Source organism: Nothobranchius furzeri, chromosome 7, assembly GCF_043380555.1.
Source record: "Nothobranchius furzeri strain GRZ-AD chromosome 7, NfurGRZ-RIMD1, whole genome shotgun sequence".
Classification (NCBI taxonomy): domain Eukaryota; kingdom Metazoa; phylum Chordata; class Actinopteri; order Cyprinodontiformes; family Nothobranchiidae; genus Nothobranchius; species Nothobranchius furzeri.
Window position 1 is genome coordinate 71,317,794 of NC_091747.1, and position 21,236 is coordinate 71,339,029.

At 42.8% G+C, this 21,236-nt stretch overlaps 1 protein-coding gene across 2 annotated transcripts; it reads left to right on the forward strand.

The window, feature by feature from the left end:
- Positions 1 to 7,526: 7,526 nt before the first annotated feature.
- Positions 7,527 to 21,015, forward strand: LOC107382301 (low-density lipoprotein receptor). Of its 2 annotated transcripts, none has more exons than XM_054751756.2 (18): positions 7,527 to 7,747; positions 11,231 to 11,356; positions 13,472 to 13,594; positions 13,903 to 14,280; positions 14,404 to 14,526; positions 15,422 to 15,544; positions 15,634 to 15,756; positions 15,945 to 16,073; positions 16,156 to 16,327; positions 16,444 to 16,671; positions 16,781 to 16,899; positions 16,994 to 17,133; positions 17,242 to 17,383; positions 17,599 to 17,751; positions 17,852 to 17,974; positions 20,435 to 20,509; positions 20,624 to 20,784; positions 20,862 to 21,015. In XM_054751756.2, the coding sequence occupies exons 1-18, from the start codon at positions 7,669 to 7,671 to the stop codon at positions 20,898 to 20,900; spliced, it is 2,556 nt and encodes an 851-aa protein (XP_054607731.2). In that variant the 5' UTR covers positions 7,527 to 7,668; the 3' UTR covers positions 20,901 to 21,015. The 2 variants fall into 2 exon arrangements, with proteins under 2 accessions (XP_054607731.2, XP_054607732.2); XM_054751757.2 differs by having other exon boundaries at positions 15,425 to 15,544.
- The last annotated feature ends 221 nt before the right edge of the window (positions 21,016 to 21,236 follow it).

The following is a 21,236-nucleotide window of genomic DNA, read 5'->3' on the forward strand; positions in this document are numbered from 1 at the left end:
CGACAAGCTAACAGCTAGTTAAAACAGCTAGGACAGACGTAGACCGCTCCGGTTCAGACGTTTCAGAGCAGCTCAGCTTATGCGTTCAGTTAAACCAACGTTTTCTGTTATTCAGGCAAAAACTCACTTTTGAACTGCCCAGAAGTGATGCGTAACCATAGCAACCATAGGAAGTCCGTGTTTTTGGCTGTGCAAACACCACGGTGTACCCATAAACCACAGCAAGATCAGGGGAATATACAACTAGCTCTTTAGCTAACAGTTTGCCAAAATGCAGAAGACAATTAGAATAACGTGCAACACCTGGTCGAGATTATGCACAATTAGATCTTTATTCAATTTGTGCTGATTTAAAGATAAACTGATAGCTTACGTACTTCAATATTACATTCTTGTTGTTGTAGTCTCATCAACCATCCTGAGGTGCTGCTGAGACTTTCCTGGACAGGGAACCTACTGGAGTGTGTGTCTGGGTTCCTGGAGCTCACACACCTGACTCCGGCTGGATGACCAGATGTCAGCTGATGATCAGTGGGTAGCGTGTGGCGTCTGTGTATCACGATCAAAAATCTAATATGCAGGTTTATAAAAAGGTTTTTAGACCAGAGGGATGTTTGCTCGCTTTGGTCTTTGCCCACTAGCTCAAGCATCTCTCTTTCTACAAACTGAGGCCATTCAAAGGGTCAAAATAAGTAAAAACAGGTCAAGTATTGATGTCTGTTTTTATGGTTATGCGTGTCAGACAGAATGATGCAGCTGCTGCACGGGATGCCTCAGCAGCAGCTGGACTCCTTCAAAATAAAACACACAGGTGACTTTGATATTTACTGGAAAAAACACATTAAATGGAAATCATTCAAACTAGTTTCATGATAGAAAAGAGTCACTGTCCTAGTTTGACCTTCAAAGCTTGTTTGATTTGTTTTCCTTTATCTAAAGTTTGGAGGAAGCGACCTTCACCAAGATGTCACTGCCCTGTTTTTATGAGGGACTCCTATAGAGCTTTATTTAATTACACCTGCATTAAACAGTGCATGTACTCCAGCAGAGTAACGCGTTCTCTAGCAAAAGTCAACCGGTTAGAGGTCAAAGGTCAGCACAACATCATGAACACAAACAAAACAAAAAAATGAGCAGCTTGAGTTAATTTTTTAAACTGAACAACCCAGGAATTTTAGAAACTCACACATCAGTCACCTGATCAGCACCAGTCATCAGCTCGCCACCGTAGCCCTGCCCACTGGGAACAGGAAGTTAAGGGTTTAGCTCATTGACTCATCGACCGATCAAGCCGTTGCTATGGTGACACACATCTCTGCCAGCTTCACGATGACCTTTAAACTTCTGCCTTTCATCAAGAAATCATCAAACTGTCATTTTTACAGACTTTAGAAGGAAGTTGTTCAAGTCAGAATAAACAAACACATTTTGTTACTTTTTATTGTCACGCGTGTGTGTGTGTGTGTGTGTGTGTGTGTGTGTGTGTGTGTGTGTGTGTGTGTGTGTGTGTGTGTGTGTGTGTGTGTGTGTGTGTGTGTGTGTGTGTGTGTGTGTGTTGGGGGGGGTTATTAAGTTCTGGGAACAATTTCTTGGGTTTATTCTGCAACATGGGGAATTTGGCTAGTCTCCACAAAGGAAAAACCTCTAAAACCTGGTTTTTGAACATTGGTGTGAGTTAACTTTTAGTCAGGGTTAAGGTTAGGAACAGAACACCATTAGTTATGGCCAGGGTAAGGGCATGGGTTAGGCATAATTCAGCCACACAAATGAATAGAAGTCAATGACATGTCCCCACAAGTGATGAATACCAACATGTGTGCGTGCGTGCGTACGTGCGTGCGCACGTGTGTGTGCGTGTGTGTGTGTGAGTGTGTGCGCTCCTCTGATATGATGATTAACATCCAAAGTGTCCGTCGGTTTGGTTGTTTCAGTGTTTGGTCGTCACAGATCTGTTAGAAGTTGTGTGATTATTACATGACTCAGCACAAAGTGTCCTGAGTCGCAGCGAGCCGTCCTCCTATCAGGAACGTGTCGATATCTAATGTTGAAGAAGACTTGTGCTGTTTGGGTTCAGAGCGTCCTGCCTTGGATGGAGTTAACTAAGATCACAGCGGCTTTGAACAAACTGATTAAGACAACTCAAGGAAAAACAAAGTTTTGGTTTATTTCTAACATTTACCAACACTTAATAACACTTAAACCTAAATTTAGAACCACACTAAAGAAGCTGAGCTTCATACATTGGTATGTAAACCTAATGGGAAAAAATAGATTCTAGGTCACTCAGTATATTCAAAAAGTGTACAGGTGAAACTGGAAAAATGAGAATATGGTGCAAAAATTCATTTATGTCATTAATTGATCCTAAAAGGTGAAACAAATTCATGAGAAAGACTCAATCCGTGTAAAACCAGATATGTCAGCCTTTATTTGTTATAATTGTGATGATTGTGGCTTACAACTCTGCACTCAGAATGTCACACTATTAGAATATTGTGAAAAGATTCACTATTCCAAAGTGTCACACTCTAATCAGCTAATGAACTGTCCCGCATGAAACACCTGCAAAGGGTTCCTGAGTCTTTAGATCACAGGTGTGAAACTCCGGTCCTCGAGAGCGGCTATCCCACCCGTTTTTGTGTTTTCCCTGTTTCAGCACGCCTGATTTCAATCAACGGGTGATTGACGGGCTTCTGGAGAGCTTGATGAGCTGCTGCACAGGTGTTTCAACTGTGTCGGAGCAGGGAAACAACAGGAAGATGCAGGATACCGGACCTTGAGGACTGGAGTTTGACACCTCTGCTTTAGATGGTTTGAAATGAAACACTGACATAAGGGGACTTTAGCACCAGATTCTCGCTATTTTTAGTTTCTCCTGTATATCATCGAGTGTGTTAAGTGATTATGAAAAAGTAAATTAAGACAGAGTCTGTTGTTTATTTTCAAAATCAGACCAGGAAGGTGATAAAGCTGAATCTGGGTTTTAAAAGTTTAATGTAAAAATTATGTTTTATCTTATGAGCCGATTATGTCAGAGTTTTTCTTCTTTCGGTTACTTTTCAGTCATTGTTTCTCTGTTGATTTTTATTTTGTTCCTTGTGAATTAATTAATTAAAACAAAGGATCAGCAGTGAGTTTCATTTCAAAAAATTTTTTTTCATATATTTTACATTTCAAAAAATATTTTTTGTAAAATTTTATGATTTAAAAATATTTTTTCAAATATTTTACATTTCAAAAAATATTTTTTGTAAAATTTTGTGATTTAAAAATAATTTAATACATGTCCACCTCAGTGGACAGCGTGCATTCTGAGCATGAAATATGTTGGCTTGGCTTACTGAAGTCCACATGGAAGGGCTCAAATGCAATAAAGTCTTCAACAGCTGTGCTTAATAGCAAAAACAAATAATTAATTAATTAAAATGTCATATCTTTTTCATCATTTAACTCAAACCATTCTGTTTAAGCCTCTGGAGGCAGGCGTTGCAGATTTGCCACGATAACACCTACCTACCTGCTTACTCCACGTACGTACTTCATGAGCATTTTTAACTCAGAAGTTCCCCTGAAGGACTCAGCTGTTCATCCTTTTATCAAAACTGATTTTGAGCCTGAGAGGGTTAAAAAGATTTTTAATTTCTTAACAAAATGTTTTTTAACCCTTTGATGCATGAATTATGAAATCTTCAACCATGATTTTTTTAACAATTTTTGTCATCTGTCTTTAGGTGCGAATGAAACAAATTTCAACAAATATTTTTTGTAAAATTTTATGATTTAAAAATAATTTATTACATGTCCACCTTGGTGGACAGCGTGCATTCTGAGCATGAAATATGTTGGCTTGGCTTACTGAAGTCCAAATGAAGAGGCTCAAATGCAATAAAGTCTTCAACAGCTGTGCTTAATAGCAAAAACAAATAATTAATTAATTAAAATGTCATATCTTTTTCATCATTTAACTCAAACCATTCTGTTTAAGCCTCTGGAGGCAGGCGTTGCAGATTTGCCACGATAACACCTACCTACCTGCTTACTCCACGTACGTACTTCATGAGCATTTTTAACTCAGAAGTTCCCCTGAAGGACTCAGCTGTTCATCCTTTTATCAAAACTGATTTTGAGCCTGAGAGGGTTAAAAAGATTTTTAATTTCTTAACAAAATGTTTTTTAACCCTTTGATGCATGAATTATGAAATTTTCAACCATGATTTTTTTAACAATTTTTTTCATCCGTCTTTAGGTGTGAATGAAACAAATTTCAACAAATATTTTTTGTAAAATTTTATGATTTAAAAATAATTTATTACATGTCCACCTCAGTGGACAGCGTGCATTCTGAGCATGAAATATGTTGGCTTGGCTTACTGAAGTCCAAATGAAGAGGCTCAAATGCAATAAAGTCTTCAACAGCTGTGCTTAATAGCAAAAACAAATAAATAACAATTTTGAGTACCTGTCCACTGTAGTGGCCATTATGCATCAAAGGGTTAAAGACATTTTCTGAAGCTCGTTAATAAAATTGTGGTCATTTTTATTCATGATGGGAGAATTTGTTGTTTACAGCAAGAAGCTGACCATTTTTCCTGTTCAGAGGGTGACATCGGTTTCAGATCATGAGATTAAATGCTAAAAAGTGTCGTGTTATCCTGAAGTTCTGCCACAACTCCTCTCAGATGTCGAATCCTAACCCATTACTAGTACTTTTCTCTGGGTGAAACAACTGATTAAACTGGCTGTAACCAGGGGCGTGTCCAGGGAGTGGCCTGGGGTAGCACATGCCACCCTTGGAATCTGATTGGCCACCCCAGATGCCACCACACTAAGTTCCAGTTTAAATTGACTTTACATTGTCGACAAAAGGCTTGGGGGTAAAACAAATAAAGCATAACCATTGGTGCCACCCATGCACAAAGTTGTGCCTCACCTGGGCCACCCCATTTTAAAAGATCTGGACACGCCACTGGCTGTAACTAATGAGACAGAGAAGCTAACCGGGTCGGGCTGATAATCAGCTGACCAGTGCCGGCGTGTAGACACCCAGCACAGATCTGGACTCTTGGGCAGATAAAACTCAGCTTTAGAGGCTCCTGCTTGTTCAACACAAGATAAATAATAACAACGTTTACAGCTTATTAACTGCTGGTTTGCCTTTAGTCACTGAGGACACTCTGAGTTCCTGGAGGCAGGCTGCTGACCTGTCACGTCTTGTTGTTGACATTATTAGAAACACCTGAACAGCTCCTTTCCAGAGGTTTTGAAAATCAGCAATGAGAAAGAGAGGAAGCGTCGGATGATGCAATCCATTCAAAATTTAGAACATTTTCTCATTTTCCTTCCTTATACGTTTGTCATCGTGTTTGCAGCGGACAGAAAACAGGAGCGGAAAACCGTTTTATTTACATTTGGTGATTATCCCACAACAACGTCTGATTTTTTTTAACCTAAGGAGATTAAAAGTTTGATTTGAACGTTATCAGAAGCGCTGATTTAAACTGACTAATGATGAGTCAGAGGTAACGTCTAACTAAGTCAGAGCTGTGTGTTTTCTGTGGGTGTGTTACATGCTGAGGAATGTAAACCAGCCGCTTTGATCACATTTTACAAATCACTCCACCGGCCCCACCACGGGGGACGAGGTCCTGACCCCGGCTCACACACGGTGGTGTGTGTGATTTACGCAAATGAGAAACTCGCATGGGAAGAAAAAAATGTCCGCGTGATTTTCCATCATTATTTTAGGATATTTCTATTTTCGTGCCTAAACTAAAAGGGGGGAGTGATTCTTTGGTCCAGCTGGACACGCTGGACACGGGAGATGTAAAACATCAGGGTTATTTTTGCCCTCCATCATTTGTAATCCAAAAGCAAACAATTCATTTGCAAAGCAAAGCATCACCAGCACTAGTGATGCAAAATGCACGGCAGAAGAAATAAAACAAGTCTGCTTGGGAGGTATGAGCATCGTCGCTCACAACCATGCGTTTCCTTGGAAGCGGCGGCTTATTTTGGGATCCTGTGAGTCTTCGGAGGTCGTCTTATCCTCCCCCTTTGTGCTGACGTCATTTCCCAGACACGCAGAGACTCAAGTTACGATTTCCCCCACAAACTGCCCTTGATTTGTCAGAACAGTCAGATTTAGGTCAGAACAGAAATGGTCAGAAATCAGAAACAGAGATGTTTAATTATCTCAAAGAAAATAAATGAGAGAGAATATGAAATATGATCTAAATGGTCTAAATCACAGAGAAAGTAGCCTAAAATAAATAATAATTAAAAGCTTTTGTTGTTTACAAGTTTAATTCACACACACACACACACACACACACACACACACACACACACACACACACACGTGTAATCTTGTATTTGTATCCATATTAGGACTTTGTATTGGCTTCCATTCATTTTGGTAACTGCATTTGACGTTTGTGCTTAAAGAGCAAGTCACCCCCTGCCAGATTCTTACTCAACTCCCACTTCCTGTTTGAAAAATGCAACAAATGCTGTTGCCTAGCCGACCGAGAGGGTGGAGCCACTAACAAATACACACACACACGACATTGTGACATCATAATGTACCATCTAACATCATAGTATACCTCTTAGCCAACAGCGATGGCAGATTTAAATTCAAATGCAGTGCTGAGTTTTTGCATCGCTGACAGTTTTAGGCAGATTATTTAAATTTTAACTAAGATTAACTAAAGTGCCAAATTATTGACTGAACGTGTCTACAGAGCAATTAGACACTCATTTATATACTTTATCAACAAAAAAAGTTCATTTGAGGGTGACTTGCTCTTTAACCTTAACTTTTTTCTGTATTCTCTATTCTGTCTTTTTCGTTTTTTCTTTATTCTATCTTTTCAATCTTCTTCTATTCTGTTCTTTTATTCTGCATTGATACGAACCAACAATTGGAGGGGAGTTTCTGAGTGACACGCGCCGGCCCGTGCATTGCCAGTGACTCTCTACTCCAAACTGTTTTGGTCAAGGTACTGATTCAGGGGGATGTCACTGAGATACATCTACTCCATCTACTCCACCTAACATAACCATAACCAGTGTACTCCTAAACTTAACTGTAACAAATACTCAATTCACTTCTTATGAGAAAACCTCAGTCTTAAGCCTAAAACAAGGAGTCCACTGTATTAGAACCGGGTTTTGGTCCTAACACGGACCACCAGCCTTCAGAAGATTAAAGAACATGCCATTTCTGGTCCTAAGTAGGGTAGCTGTACAAGTACACACACACACACACACACACACACACACACACACACACACACACACACACACACACACACACACACACACACACACACACACACACACACACACACACACACACACAGAGGGAACAGGTTTGGGATGAGGCCGACTGATGTAGGTGATGCAGCCGCGGAGCGTGGCTCCGCCCCCCTCACGTCTAGTTTCCAACATCACACCACTGCTTAAGCCCCGCCTTCTGTCAGACACATTAAAAGCCATGAGATGCGACTCAGTCCACTTTTCATTTCAGCCGATGCTTCTCTGGGATCTTTTATTTATTCCTAGTTCTTCCAAGGACAGAAAACTTCTGAGAGCATCCGATCAGAGGCCTGAAACCAGGAGTTACAGCCGAGTTTTCTGTTGCTGTCACGAAAAGCACGAGGAGACATGACTATGTGGAAGGGACTCGCCGGGCTGTCCTCGTGGTGGTGTCTGGTGATGCTGATTCACCTCTTGGCTCAGACAGGTAAAAAAAAAAACACCATTAGAAAGGCTGCATACATCCATGTTTTATACAGTTTTAGACCGTGTAATGCGGTGAGTTTGGAAGGTTCGAGGATAAACATTTAATATGGGGAACATTTTAGACGCTTTTATAAATTAGTTTAGAAATAACTTTATTTTTATCTTGTTAACTCGACATTCTCTTGTTAATGAACGCCTTAAATCGGTTGGTTTGCAGCGAGATGAACCCGGCTGATCTAGTTCTGCAGGCGTTCCTAAATAAGTTTCGCTGCTGAGTGAAATGCACGCACAGCGCTGTGATTGGTCCGTTTGGATGCTGAGCCCTGAGAGCAGCCAATCACGTCCACCAGTGGGCGGGACCAACATGCTAGCAGCTAAACAGCCGCGGACCGTCAGGAAGAGGCAGAGGGCGGAAACGAGCATGGGGCTAGATCAGAAACGCGTCTTTGACTTTGTCACCTTGTTTTCCTGCTGCTTCTAACTGCGTCACGAGTTTTTATTTAACAGTTTCTGTGATTCGTCCCCGCTTTTAAACAAATAATACTGAAAGGTTTGCAAACATTTTAAGTAGCTTAAACTTACTCTGTAAATTTAACTTTTAGTGTTTTCAAAACAGATTCTACAAAATAAACGATGCAATAAATAATTGATCATTTACAAGCAAGTTCTCAAAAGTTAGTGGGAGTAAAGGCAAACAGAGAAGACCCACGTGTGTGCTGCAGCCTCGTCCAAAAGCAAGAAATGTGTTGCATCCTGTCTGATCTGCTGCTGAGGTGTAAAACATCAGCATCACTTCTGCTTGGCTGCTCCACAGACTAAACATTGCATTCCTTGACATTCAGGGAACAGAAACCTTATATTGGATCTTTCTAATGTTTAGAAAGATGTAAAGATTACTTCCCTTAAATACTGAAAAAAAGAACTTGGTGGTTTGCAGGTTTGTTTGTTTTGTGGGTTTCAACTGAACAGCTGTCTTCAGTCTGAGCCACGCTCACACTGAACATCCATGCTGCACAAATATTAGCCTAATAATAAAACGCAGCTCAGTTACAAAACCAGAATAACGCACAAAACACCCTGGTTATTAATTAACCCGATGTTTGGGCCTCATTGTTCAGGACAGCAGAGCTGCTGTCACACCTCCTCCTGACCCAACCAGCTGAGTTTCTGCCGTCCAACAGGTGAAACGGCTCAGACATGAGTCACAGCTGCTGGTGAGATCACACTGGAGGAGCAAAGGAAGAACTTCCAGCTGCTCTTTGTGATTTTAACTGATTTGCATCACAGTTCATCGTTAGCAACAGCAGGGCACACTTAAAGGGAACATAAGAAGTAGACAGTAGGTAACAACAAGGGTTAGTTTGCTATTTTTAAAGCTCTCGGTAGGTTTGGGAGATGGAGAATGAAAACAGGGTTCAAATTTTCCACCCACATCAGGAAATGACTGCATGCGGCCTACTTGTGGTCCCTCTTTAATGATTCCTTAAATAGGAACATTTTCCAACTTGAGTGGAAATGTGTGTTTCTATGAATTTGAAACTCCTTTATCCCGTTCTGGACTTCCTGCCATGTGTCGGAGGCCGTGTGTGTGTGTGTGTGTGTGTGTGTGTGTGTGTGTGTGTGTGTGTGTGTGTGTGTGTGTGTGTGTGTGTGTGTTTTCTAGGGACACGGAGAGGGCTTGTTCCTTTTTTCAGAAGAAACTGGAGTGGTTAAAGGATGAAACAGCCAACTTCCTCCCTCTGTGCTATAAAAGCAGAGGGAGGTGGCTCTGTGTGGAGTCCAGAGTTGTGAAAGCTTCTGCTCTTTTATCACGTCCCTGAAACCTCATCAGAATCTGTCACACCTGAGCTGAGTGCCGCGCTGACACGCTTCATTGTGCTGGAGCCTCCGCCTTCGCCCGTGGCTCACTGATGAGATGCTATTGTTAGGAATGCCAGCCTGGGACCAATCAGCTGCTGGTGGTGTGATTGTTCAACTCCTCCCATACCATTGTCTTAAAGGCACAGACTGACATGTCTCTGTCCTCCGGCTGAGATGTGAGGTGGGACAGAGACAGGGACAGGGACATGAATGATTTAAGGCGTGTGGGTGGCCCCCAGCGCCCAGCGTCACTCAGGTGTGACCTTCTTTCAGCTGAGATGAAACCATAATAGACTTTAACCAGAACGACGAGGCTATTTTACCTAAACGAAAAGAACAAAACCAAAAAAAGGAAGTGAACACCACTAGTTGAATCGGCTCTACAGTCTAGAATGGACTCGACGCTTGTGCGGTGAAACTTCCTCTATGACAGCCATGAGTCAGGTAACCGCGGACCCCGTCGCTTACACACAGTCTGCTCTCTGAGATGTCCTGTATGGAGTTTGGCGTTAAACATTAACCCGATGAGGATGTAAAGCCCTGTTGACTCAAGCTGGTCAGTTAGAGATGTAAAACTCCTGATAGCCATGGACGTAATTTGGGGGGGGGGGGGGACAGGGGGGACATGTCCCCCCCAGTTTTTCCAAAGTCAAGTCTTGACCCCTGCACTTTTTACCATCCAAAAACAATATTACGCTGTATTAAATTGACTCTGGTTGAGCTCTAGGACCAAGCGGAAAACAACCGTTTGTTTTGAAGCCTGTTTCCCATTAGAGCATATTGTAAAGATACCCCCCCCCCCCCCCCCGTGCCCCCCCACCCCCCACTTCTAAAGTGAAAATTACGTCCATGCTGATAGCAATCTTTATCTATGTTTTAAGTTGGTAAATTTACATGACGTTCTGCTGAGCTGTGGTGGCCTCATGGAGGGGCCCATCGACTAGCACACTGCTGCTAACCACTAATACATTCTCTCTCTCCTGATAATAACTTTTTGTTTTCATTGACTTTTGATGTGCTAATACTAGTTTATCCGTTTAATTATAGATCCACTAGAATAAATACAATAAAGTTTATCTTTTACCAAATACAATATTTACTAAGACATCACAATATAACTATAGACACATTATGTGTGTGTGTGTGTGTGTGTGTGTGTGTGTGTGTGTGTGTGTGTGTGTGTGTGTGTGTGTGTGTGTGTGTGTGTGTGTGTGTGTGTGTGTGTGTGTGTGTGTGTGTGTGTGTGTGTGCTCTGTCTTCTCCATCCCCAGTGAGTCGTGGAGGATGGCTGCTTATACTGAGCCAGGATTCTCTGGAGGTTTCTTCCTGTTAAAAGGGAGTTTTCCTCTCCACTGTCGCTGCATGCTTGCTTAGTATGAGGATTGCTGTATAGTCACTGACACTAGTCAGTGACTTGATGCAATTTGCTGGGTTCCTTATATAGGAAACATTATTTCTGATTGGCTTAATGAACTGTGAATTGAAATGTTTATTATGTGAAGTGCCTTGAGACGACTCTTGTCGTGATTTGGCGCTTTATAAATAAACTTGACTTGACTTGACTTGACATGTGTGTGTGTGTGTGTGTGTGTCCTCATGCAACGTCGCTCTCTGTCACACACAGATACAGCGTTCGCATGCAGCTCCACCCAGTTCACCTGTGGAAACGGAAGGTGCATCACGCGCAGGTGGATCTGTGACGGTACTGATGATTGTGGCGATGCGAGCGATGAACTTCCTGCTGTCTGTGGTGAGTTCCTCCAGCGTTCTGGTTCCTGCGTGATGGAGTTATGATGTCATATGCGAAAAACATTCCTAACTTACCAGCACATTTAGCAACCTGTCTACACCTCCAGGTCTAAGTGAGGGAAAATGAGATGAAATGGAGACAAATAGGATAAAGAGGCATTTAAAGGGGCATTTTAGTGTCTTTGTGTGTAAAAGCTACTATCTGACTCTGGTACTGGCACCCACTGCAGGTTAACAGCCTCACTTTGGAGAATTGATGTTTACATCCTACAGGACTGATGTGCTATTAACTAGTCTGAGCATCGCTGCTGTCAAACAAATCCAATGTCCTAAATGCCAACGCCGTCAGAAACACGTTATTCTATAAACCTTTTGGCTGCCGTCAGCGTCGTGTTACACGGTCATCAGAAACTCCTGCAGTGAAACGTGTTTAGGCTGCAGGTTTGATAAAATAACGTTTGTATGAACTTCTATGAAAGTTTGGGGATTAGAGATGTTTTAATGAACCCTCTGGGGTCCAGGGTGTAATTTGCCGTTTTTTTCTAATTTAGAGTTTTCCTTTGTATTTCCAAAATAAAAACCATAACCGCTGCCTTATGTGGTATCAATCTTTTCAGCACAACCTGGACTTTATGAATTTATACTTATGTTTTATATTTGAACATAAAGGGCTTGCATATTAGACCTTAAATCACTCAAAAACATAAAATCTGATTGGAAAAAAGTTGTTTATTTTACTGTGAAACCAACAAACATTTATGACGAATGTTTTTTATAATTTAGAATGGTAATCTAGACTGTACATTTATAAAAAATATGAATAAATATAGCAAATAACGAATTAAAAAAAAATTATTAGCCCTCTGGTGTCCAGGGTGTAAATCACCGTTTTTGACTCATTTTGGTTTTTCTTTTGTATTTTCTAATAAAAACAATAAATATTGCCTTATGGGGTATCATTTTTTTCAGGACAACCTGGACTATCTGAATTTATACTTATTTTATTAATTTGGCAATAATGAACATGCATTTTGGAGTGAGGGGTGGCTCTGTCTCACGCCGCGGAGATCTGACAGCTGCGCGGCGCCGCCCACTCCTCTTGTTGGATCTCCGAGGAGCTGGATCTCTGCCTTCATCCTCTACCTCATCATGACCCAACTCTTCTATGAGGAAGGATGGATCTGCCACATCGTCATCAACATCCTCGCTATTTGCCTCAGACTCCGGCTGCGAGTCTCCGTCCACTTCCTCTGCTTCCAGTTCAAAAAACAGCCGTACTATCTGAACTGCCTGGTGGACATTTATCCTTCTCATCATCCTTTATACAAGCCTAGTAAAAGCCTACTAAACTGCAGAGACAACATATCTGTCCGGATCGCTCCAAAATAAGAAGTTTACCGTCAATATCTGTCTAATTGTTTGTTGTTACTCCGTTCGTGCCACTCCTTTCCCCGGGAAGCGGCTCCTTTTTGCGCACATCTCGTTACTCGTGCAGCCTTCCTCTCTCTCTCAGCTACATAATGATGCTTTTTATCAGCTGAATATGTGAGACTTCCACCGACAGCAAAAGGATCTCATGTTTTTGTGGGTTTTTTATGTTCACAAGCACATTCCCTCTCACGGATTACTAAACTGCTGTTTTGACAAATGATCAGATTGTCTAAAAATAGGTCGTTTTTTAGTTTAGCATAACTCCGCTTTTACGTTGCCTAGTAACACAATTTAAAACCTGGGGTGTAGTTTATAATCTCCTTTTTAAAGCTGAATTACAACCGAAACTCAGGGAGGCGGAGTCTTGCTGCTACAGCGTCCCAAATTAGACCTGTTCAAAAGACGCGGATACGAGGGTTAAAAAAGGAGCAATCTGCTGTGCTCAGACTAGCCGTTAGCTCATCAGTCCTATAGGATTTAAGCTCTTCACAGAAACACACTGTAGGATTCCACCTGAAACCATGTAATTCAGCTGCTGATCAGAACTAGTTCCTCAGAAAGCATCTGGTAATTTTGGGTCTATAAAACAAATTGAAATTGGCTAAATTTTGTTGGATATTTCTACAGAAAATAGCCAAACTATATGTTTTTTTAGTGGATTTAATTGTTCTGCTTTTATCCACAGCTACCAAAACTTGCCTGGAGTCCCAGTTCAACTGTGGCGCTCCGCTGAACCAGTGCATCCCGAAGAGCTGGCACTGCGACGGCAGCGCCGACTGCAGAAACGGCGCCGATGAGACGAACTGCAGTAAGTTCATAACAGGAAAGCCCCTCAACAAACGGTTACATGTAATCGATGACGCATGAGAGAGTCCAGCGTGGAAGCATTTGTATTGAAGATGAACTTTCAGGATTTCATGTGTCATGCAGGCTGAGGGAAATGCTTCAGAAAATGAAACAATATGGAACCAAAGATGTAAACATTAGATAATAGATAGGGACTAAGTACAAAATCTGGCTTAGACTTGGATAATTTACACTTACACACCTGTCTCACACACACGCCTGCAGTCAGAACACCAACATGATGTCAGGATCTTTTTGTTTTCAACGCAGCTGCAAAACAATGCCGAGACGAAGAGTTTCAGTGCGCCAACGGCCAGTGTGTGTCCAAGGCTTTCGTCTGTGACAAAGAAAACGACTGCTCCGATGGGTCGGACGAGAGCTCCTGCCCCAAACCCACCTGCAGCCTTCACTCCTTCCAGTGCCACGACTCTGTGTGTGTTCCTGACATATGGCGCTGCGATGGAGACCGAGACTGTCGGGACGGGTCCGACGAGTGGCCAGAGAACTGCCTGGATAAACAGCCGAGGGAGAGGCCTTCAAAATGTGGAGCACACGACTTTGAGTGTGCAAACGGGGAGTGTGTCCACCAGAGCTGGCGCTGTGACGGAGGGATAGACTGCACGGATCGATCGGATGAGCTCAACTGCAGTGAGATGGCAATTTGTCTTTAAAATTTTGGACACGAGATAAAAATCTGCGTCCGTGCTATGAAACGTTGACTTCTCTGTGCTTTTTGTCTTTTGTTTTACATTCTTTTCCTTTCTTTTCCAGGTCACCCAACTTGCCGCCACGATGAGTTCAGGTGTGATAACGGCACGTGCATCAGCGACAGCCTGAGGTGTAACTCGGTGCACGACTGCTTAGACGGCAGTGATGAGGCTGGGTGCCACACAGGTGAGTCCGTCAGTCTGCTGTAGTTTCACCCACCCACCTGTCTACCCAAAGACCAGTTTATAATAATAATAATAATAATAAATTTTATTTCAAAGCGCCTTTCAGGACACCCAAGGTCACTTTACAGAAAGCACGTAATAAAATACAATAAAACAATAATAAAACCCAAACAAGAAAAAAACAAAGAGAGAAACAGTTCAATAAAATCAGAGGTTGTAAGCAGATTTAAACATGTGTGTTTTGAGTTTTGATTGGAAAAGGGTAAAACTGTCGATGTTCCTGATGTCTGGGGGAAGTGAGTTCCAGAGACGGGGAGCAGAGCGGCTGAAAGTTCTGCTCCCCATGGTAGCGAGACGGGCAGAAGGAACTGAAAGATGGATGGAAGAAGAAGATCTGAGAGAACGGGACGGGGTGTGAATACTTATAAGGTCTGAGATATATGGAGGAGAGAGGTTGTGGATAGCTTTGAAGGTATGGAGGAGAATTTTGAAGATGGACCTGAATTTAACTGGGAGCCAGTGAAGCTGCTGGAGAACCGGGGTGATGTGGTGAAAGGAAGGGGTTCTGGTGATAATACGGGCTGCTGAATTCTGGACCAGTTGCAGTTTATGAAGGAGTTTGTTGGGGAGACCATAAAGAAGTGAAATGCAATAGTCGATGCAGGAGGTGACGAGGCTGTGGACGAGAATGGCGGCAGTGTGAGGGGTCAGTGAGGGACGGAGACGGTTTATGGAACGTAGATGGAAGTCTGCTGACCGAATTAAGTTATTAATGTGAGCTTGAAAAGAAAGTGAGCTGTCAAGAATGACACCTAGACTCTTGACGTGAGGGGAGGGGGAGACTATGGCGCTGTCAATAATGTTTATAATACTTATAGGTTATTTTTTCTTCACAGAAGACGCGTGCAAAGACCCAAACCAGTTCAAGTGTGGCAGCGGGGAGTGCATCAGCATGGACAAGGTGTGTGACAAGGACAGAGACTGCAGCGATGGCTCTGATCAACCTGAGGGTCAATGTGGTAAGTAGCCCAGAGTTGCTGTACAACTAAACGTTCACATCAGCTGCCGTGAGTCCTACTGAGAGACTTGTGCCGTTTTGTTCCCGCAGGTGTAGACGAGTGTCTTACAGCAAACGGTGGCTGCTCCCATACCTGCAATAACCTGAAGATTGGCTACAACTGCTCCTGCCCTGCTGGATACAGTCTGAAGACAGACAACAAAACCTGCCAAGGTAAGTTTTAAGGGCCACTGTGTGTGATGCAGCGCCATCTGGTGGCACAAGTAACTAATTGCAACCAAAAAAATGTCCTTCACCTCCCTGCAAGTTGTGATAAATGAGGAAAAACTTAACAAATGCCCACTTCAGAAATGGTTTTTCACCAATATCTCCTTAACCTGTGTCCATCTGTCCATCTGCAGACATCGACGAATGTGAGGAGCCGGACACGTGCAGTCAGCTGTGCATCAACCTGCTTGGCAGCTACAAGTGCGACTGCTACGATGGCTATGAGATCGACCCAGTGAGCAACGCGTGCAAAGCTGGATCAGGTAACAAACAGTAGACGTCATGAACCTCCTCGCGGGAGGCTAAATGTCCTGTCTGGATACTAAAGAGGTCCGTCTCCTGCAGGGACTGTACCCATGTTGTTCTTCACAAGCCAGCATGAGGTGAGGAAGATCACGGTGGACCACAGTGAGTACGTCAGGCTGATCCCTCAGCTGAAGAATGCAGTGGCTCTGGACTTGGACATACCGAACAAGAGGATCTTCTGGTCGGACCTGTCTGAGAAGAAAATCTACAGGTAAAGGTCAAAATGAATTCATTCGTATTAAGCGCACTCTTTTTGTCAGGACACTTTCCTTCTCTATGAGTAGCCTCCTGCTCTAACGTCTACGTTGTTTCCCTGTCCGCCCACAGCTCCGGTATAGATGAGGTGGACGACTCTTCTCGTCACATTGAAGTTATTGGCAGCGGGCTTGAGACCCCAGAGGGACTTGCAGTGGATTGGATCTATGGTAACATCTACTGGACTGACAGCCTTTTGAAGAGCATCTCTGTAGCATCGACAGATGGCGTCAAGAGGAAGACCCTCATCACGACAAACCTCGGGAAGCCAAAAGCTATCACAGTCGACCCAGTGAACAAGTACGTAAACCCTCTCGAACATATCTCGGTTTTTGAGTCTGTTTAGGATCCAGTTCAGCTTTTATGCGCCGACCTTTATCATTGATTAGTGTAATGCTTTTTTCTCCAGCTTCATGTACTGGACAGACTGGGGGGAGGAGCCTAAAATTGAGAAGTGTGGACTAAATGGTGCCGGTCGTGTCATCTTGGTAAAGGAGGGCATTGAACGGCCCAACGGCATCACCCTCGGTAAACAGAGCTTTTTTTTTTTTTAACAAAAACAAACCATTCCTTTATTCTGTAGTGACTCATGCGAACGGCGTTTACCCTGTTGTCTGAACAGATATGGTCAACCAGCGTCTGTACTGGGTCGACGCCAAACTGCACACCATCTTCAGCATCGACGTCTACGGAGGAAGCAGACACACGCTCATCCATAGCGAGGAGCAGCTCAGCTGGCCGTCCTCGCTGGCTGTCTTTGAGGTTAGTGTTGATATCAGAAGACGATGTGATTCCAGTCAGCCTGTTGGTCTTTGATATTTGGACCACTTGTAGGAACTCTTCATAACTGTTATCTAAATGGTTTTCCAGGAGAAAGTCTATTGGACTGACATCATCAACGGGGCTGTTTTCAGCGCCAACCGCCTGACAGGAAAGAACATCACAACGTTGGCAGTTGACCTAGAACGTCCAGAGGACATCGTCCTATACCACGACCTCAAGCAGTCAGCTGGTACAGACATGGTTATTTGTTTACTTGTTTATCTACGTATCCCCGTGAGTCTTCACCATAGTGAAGGCTGTTCTTCCTGGGTTCCACTCCATTCAAAATAAAAACATATACATTATTGCATACACTGTGTCCAACGTTTAAGAGCTAACATTACACAGACTTCATGAGTGGGGGTATTTGTTCGAGTGTCTAACTGCCTTTGTTGTGGATTAAAGGGGTAAACTGGTGCAGAAACAGCCACAGTGTGAATGGAGGTTGTGAGTTTCTGTGCCTCCCGGCTCCGCTCACTGGGGACCGTGCTCCTAAATACACGTGCTCCTGCTCCGACAGCACGACGCTTGGTCCTGATGGAAAGAAATGTGTGGAAGGTAGGTGTTCCCTTCCCTGCATGCATTCATACACTCTTCCTACAACATTGCATCCTAAGAGCAGCCCCTGTAATTTTATTTATTTATTATGTCTCATCAGCGCCCCAAGCTCCTACCAGCCAGACCACGACGACGACCACCACCTCCACCGCCCAAACGTCTACAACTACCTCACCTATCCAGACCACACAGCGCACAGAGGAACCCGTTGTTCCTGCAGAAGGTAACCCGAGCATTTCTCCAAACCTCCTGGAAAACTGTGCAAACATCATAAACTGTGAAGGAAAACTGATAAAATTCTTTCAATGCATGACTCAACCCTCTGGGGGTCCACGGACGTGTATACACGTCTTTAGAACAGGTCTGATTTGGGACGCTGTAGCAGCAAGACTCCACCTCCCTGAGTTTCGGTTTCAATTCAGCTTTAAAAGGGAGATTATAAACTACACCCCAGTTTTTAAATTGTGTTAATAGGCAACGTAAAAGCGGAGTTATACTAAACTAAAAAACAACCTATTTTTAGACAATCTGATAATTTGTCAAAACAGCAGTTTAGTAATCCGTGAGAGGGAATGTGCTTGTGAACATAAAAAACCCACAAAAACATGAGATCCTGTTGCTGTTGGTGGAAGTCTCACGTATTCAAATGATAAAAAGCATCATTATGTAGCTGAGAGAGAGAGGAAGGCTGCACGAGTAACGAGATATGCGCAAAAATGAGCCGCTTCCCGGGGAAAGGAGTGGCGTGAACGGAGTAACAACAAACAATTAGACAGATATTGACGGTAAACTTCATATTTTGGAGCGATCCGGACAGATATGTTGTCTCTGCAGTTTAGTAGGCTTTTATTAGGCTTATATAAAGGATGATGAGAAGGATAAATGTCCACCAGGCAGTTCAGATGGTACGGCTGTTTTTTGAACTGGAAGCAGAGGAAGTGGACAGAGACTCGCAGCCGGAGTTTGAGGCAAATAGCGAGGATGTTGATGACGATGTGGCGGATCCATCCTTCCTCATAGAAGAGTTGGGTCATGATGAGGTAGAGGATGAAGGCAGAGGTCCAGCTCCTCGGAGATCCAACAAGAGGAGTGGGCGGCGCCACGCAGCTGTCAGATCTCCGCGGCGTGAGACAGAGCCACCCCCCACTCCAAAATGCATGTTCATTATTGCCAAATTAATAAAATAAGTAAAAATTCAGATAGTCCAGGTTGTCCTGAAAAAAATGATACCCCATAAGGCAATATTTATTGTTTTTATTAGAAAATACAAAAGAAAAACCAAAATGAGTCAAAAACGATGATTTACACCCTGGAACCCAGAGGGCTAATAATTTTTTTTAATTAGTATTTTCTATATTTATTCATATTTTTTATAAATGTACAGTCTAGATTACCATTCTAAATTACAAAAAACATTCGCCATAAATGTTTGTTGGTTTCACAGTAAAATAAACAACTTTTTTTCCAATTCGGATTTTATGTTTTTCAGTGATTTAAGGTCCAATATGCAACCCCTTTATGTCCAAATATAAAAAATAAGTATAAATTCATAAAGTCCAGGTTGTGCTGAAAAGATTGATACCACGTAAGGCAGCGATTATGGTTTTTATTTTGGAAATACAAAGGAAAACTCTAAATTAGTCAAAAACGGCAAATTACACCCTGGACCCCAGAGGGTTAATAAATACATTTCATACGCTCTTCCATCTGTTACTGTGATGGTCCTGTATGTTGTACAGATTACATGTCACTGAAACATCGTACACCAGTTGGGCAGATTTTAATCAAACTCACATAAAGTCATGATCGGATCTTCATCTACAACTGATTCACTTTTGAAGTCAGCACAATTCAAGATGGCCTCCCACAAACGAGGCTAAGACACAGCACACTCTGGGCACCGACTGACCTCATGAGACCTGGCCAGGGGCGGATCTACAAAATTATTTATGGGGTGGCAGAAGAGGGGCAAACATTTTTCTAGGGTGGCAATACATATATGAAAAAATAAATAATATATATATATATATATATATATATATATATATATATATATATATATATATAATATTTCACTGCAACAAGATATTGTACTTTGGTTTTATTGTTCACTCAGAAACACGTTTTCCTTTTTCTTTTCCCAGTGTTTACATATTCATTTGTTTTGGGTCCTCGTTTAATAAGCTTACAGGCCCATCACGAAAATAAAACACATAATGAAATTATGTCCTTCCTACAACAGCTGAATGCGGCAGTTTCCATGTTGCTCAGCAAAACAATTTACACATTCATCAAGATCCAAAGATTTTTCCCGTTTTGATTCAATGCTGAGTACAGCCTAGCTTCATAGTCTTTTCTCTGTCAAAGCAGACTGCAAATAGGTCTTTATGAGCCTGAGAGTTGAAAAACTTAGATTTTTCTTGAATTTATAGCTGCCAGCTGAGGTGGCAGCAGGGGTAGCAAGGCTTTCTTTTAGGGTGGCAATTGCCACCCTATGCCACCCTTGTAGATCCGCCCCTGGACCTGGCGTAATGTTATTCTGAAGAGCTGACCAAAACAGCTTCAGAGGATTTTAGTGTAAAACTGTCGATAGCAGTGAAGAGTAAATTCAATCCATCAAGGAATACCGGGCTTTCAGTCTGACGCTAAGACTTGACCAAAGAAATCTTTCTCTTACCTTCAGGTAGGAAGCAGTCGGTGACGCCTGAGGAGGCTCCTTCCTCCCACCCTCTTGCTCTCTACATTGTTCTGCCCATTGGTAAGTCCCACCTTCATCCCAGAGTTCTTTAACATCCACACAAACAAGTGTCTTCGTAGTTTTCTGTCACTTTCACTCAACAAAACCAGCTTACAATCCCCCCTCCCTCCACAGTGGTGCTAGCAATGCTGTCGTTTGGAGCAGTGATGCTATGGAGGCACTGGCGCGTGAAGAACACCAACACCATCCACTTTGCTAATCCAGTCTACCAGAAGACCACCGAGGACGAGGTGCACATCTGCAGAAGCGGCTTTGACGGCCATGTTTACCCTGAGGTTAGCTGTCATCAGTAAACACATGAGCTTGAGTCGTTTGACCCTTTTTCCTCATTAAATGGAACTTTGTCTTGCAGAGACAAATGGTGAGCATGGAGGACATGGACATGGCCTGACCTAAAGACCTATGAAGAAAGCACTACCTTTTCCCTAAATAGATTGTTTTTCTTCTGAAAAAAAAACACAAAGTGCTGCTCTACACACCATGGACGTAATTTTCACTTTAGAAGTGGGGGGGACACGGGGGGGTGGGGGGGGGGGGAGAATCTTTACAGAATGTTCTGGGAAACAGGCTTCAACACAAAAGGTTGTTTTCCGCTTGGTCCTAGAGCTCAACCAGTGTCAATTTAATATAAAGTAATGTTGTTTTTGGATGGTAAAAAGTGCAGGGGTCAAAACTTGACTTTGGAAAATGTGGGGGGGACATGTCCCCCCCCCCCCCCCCCCAAATT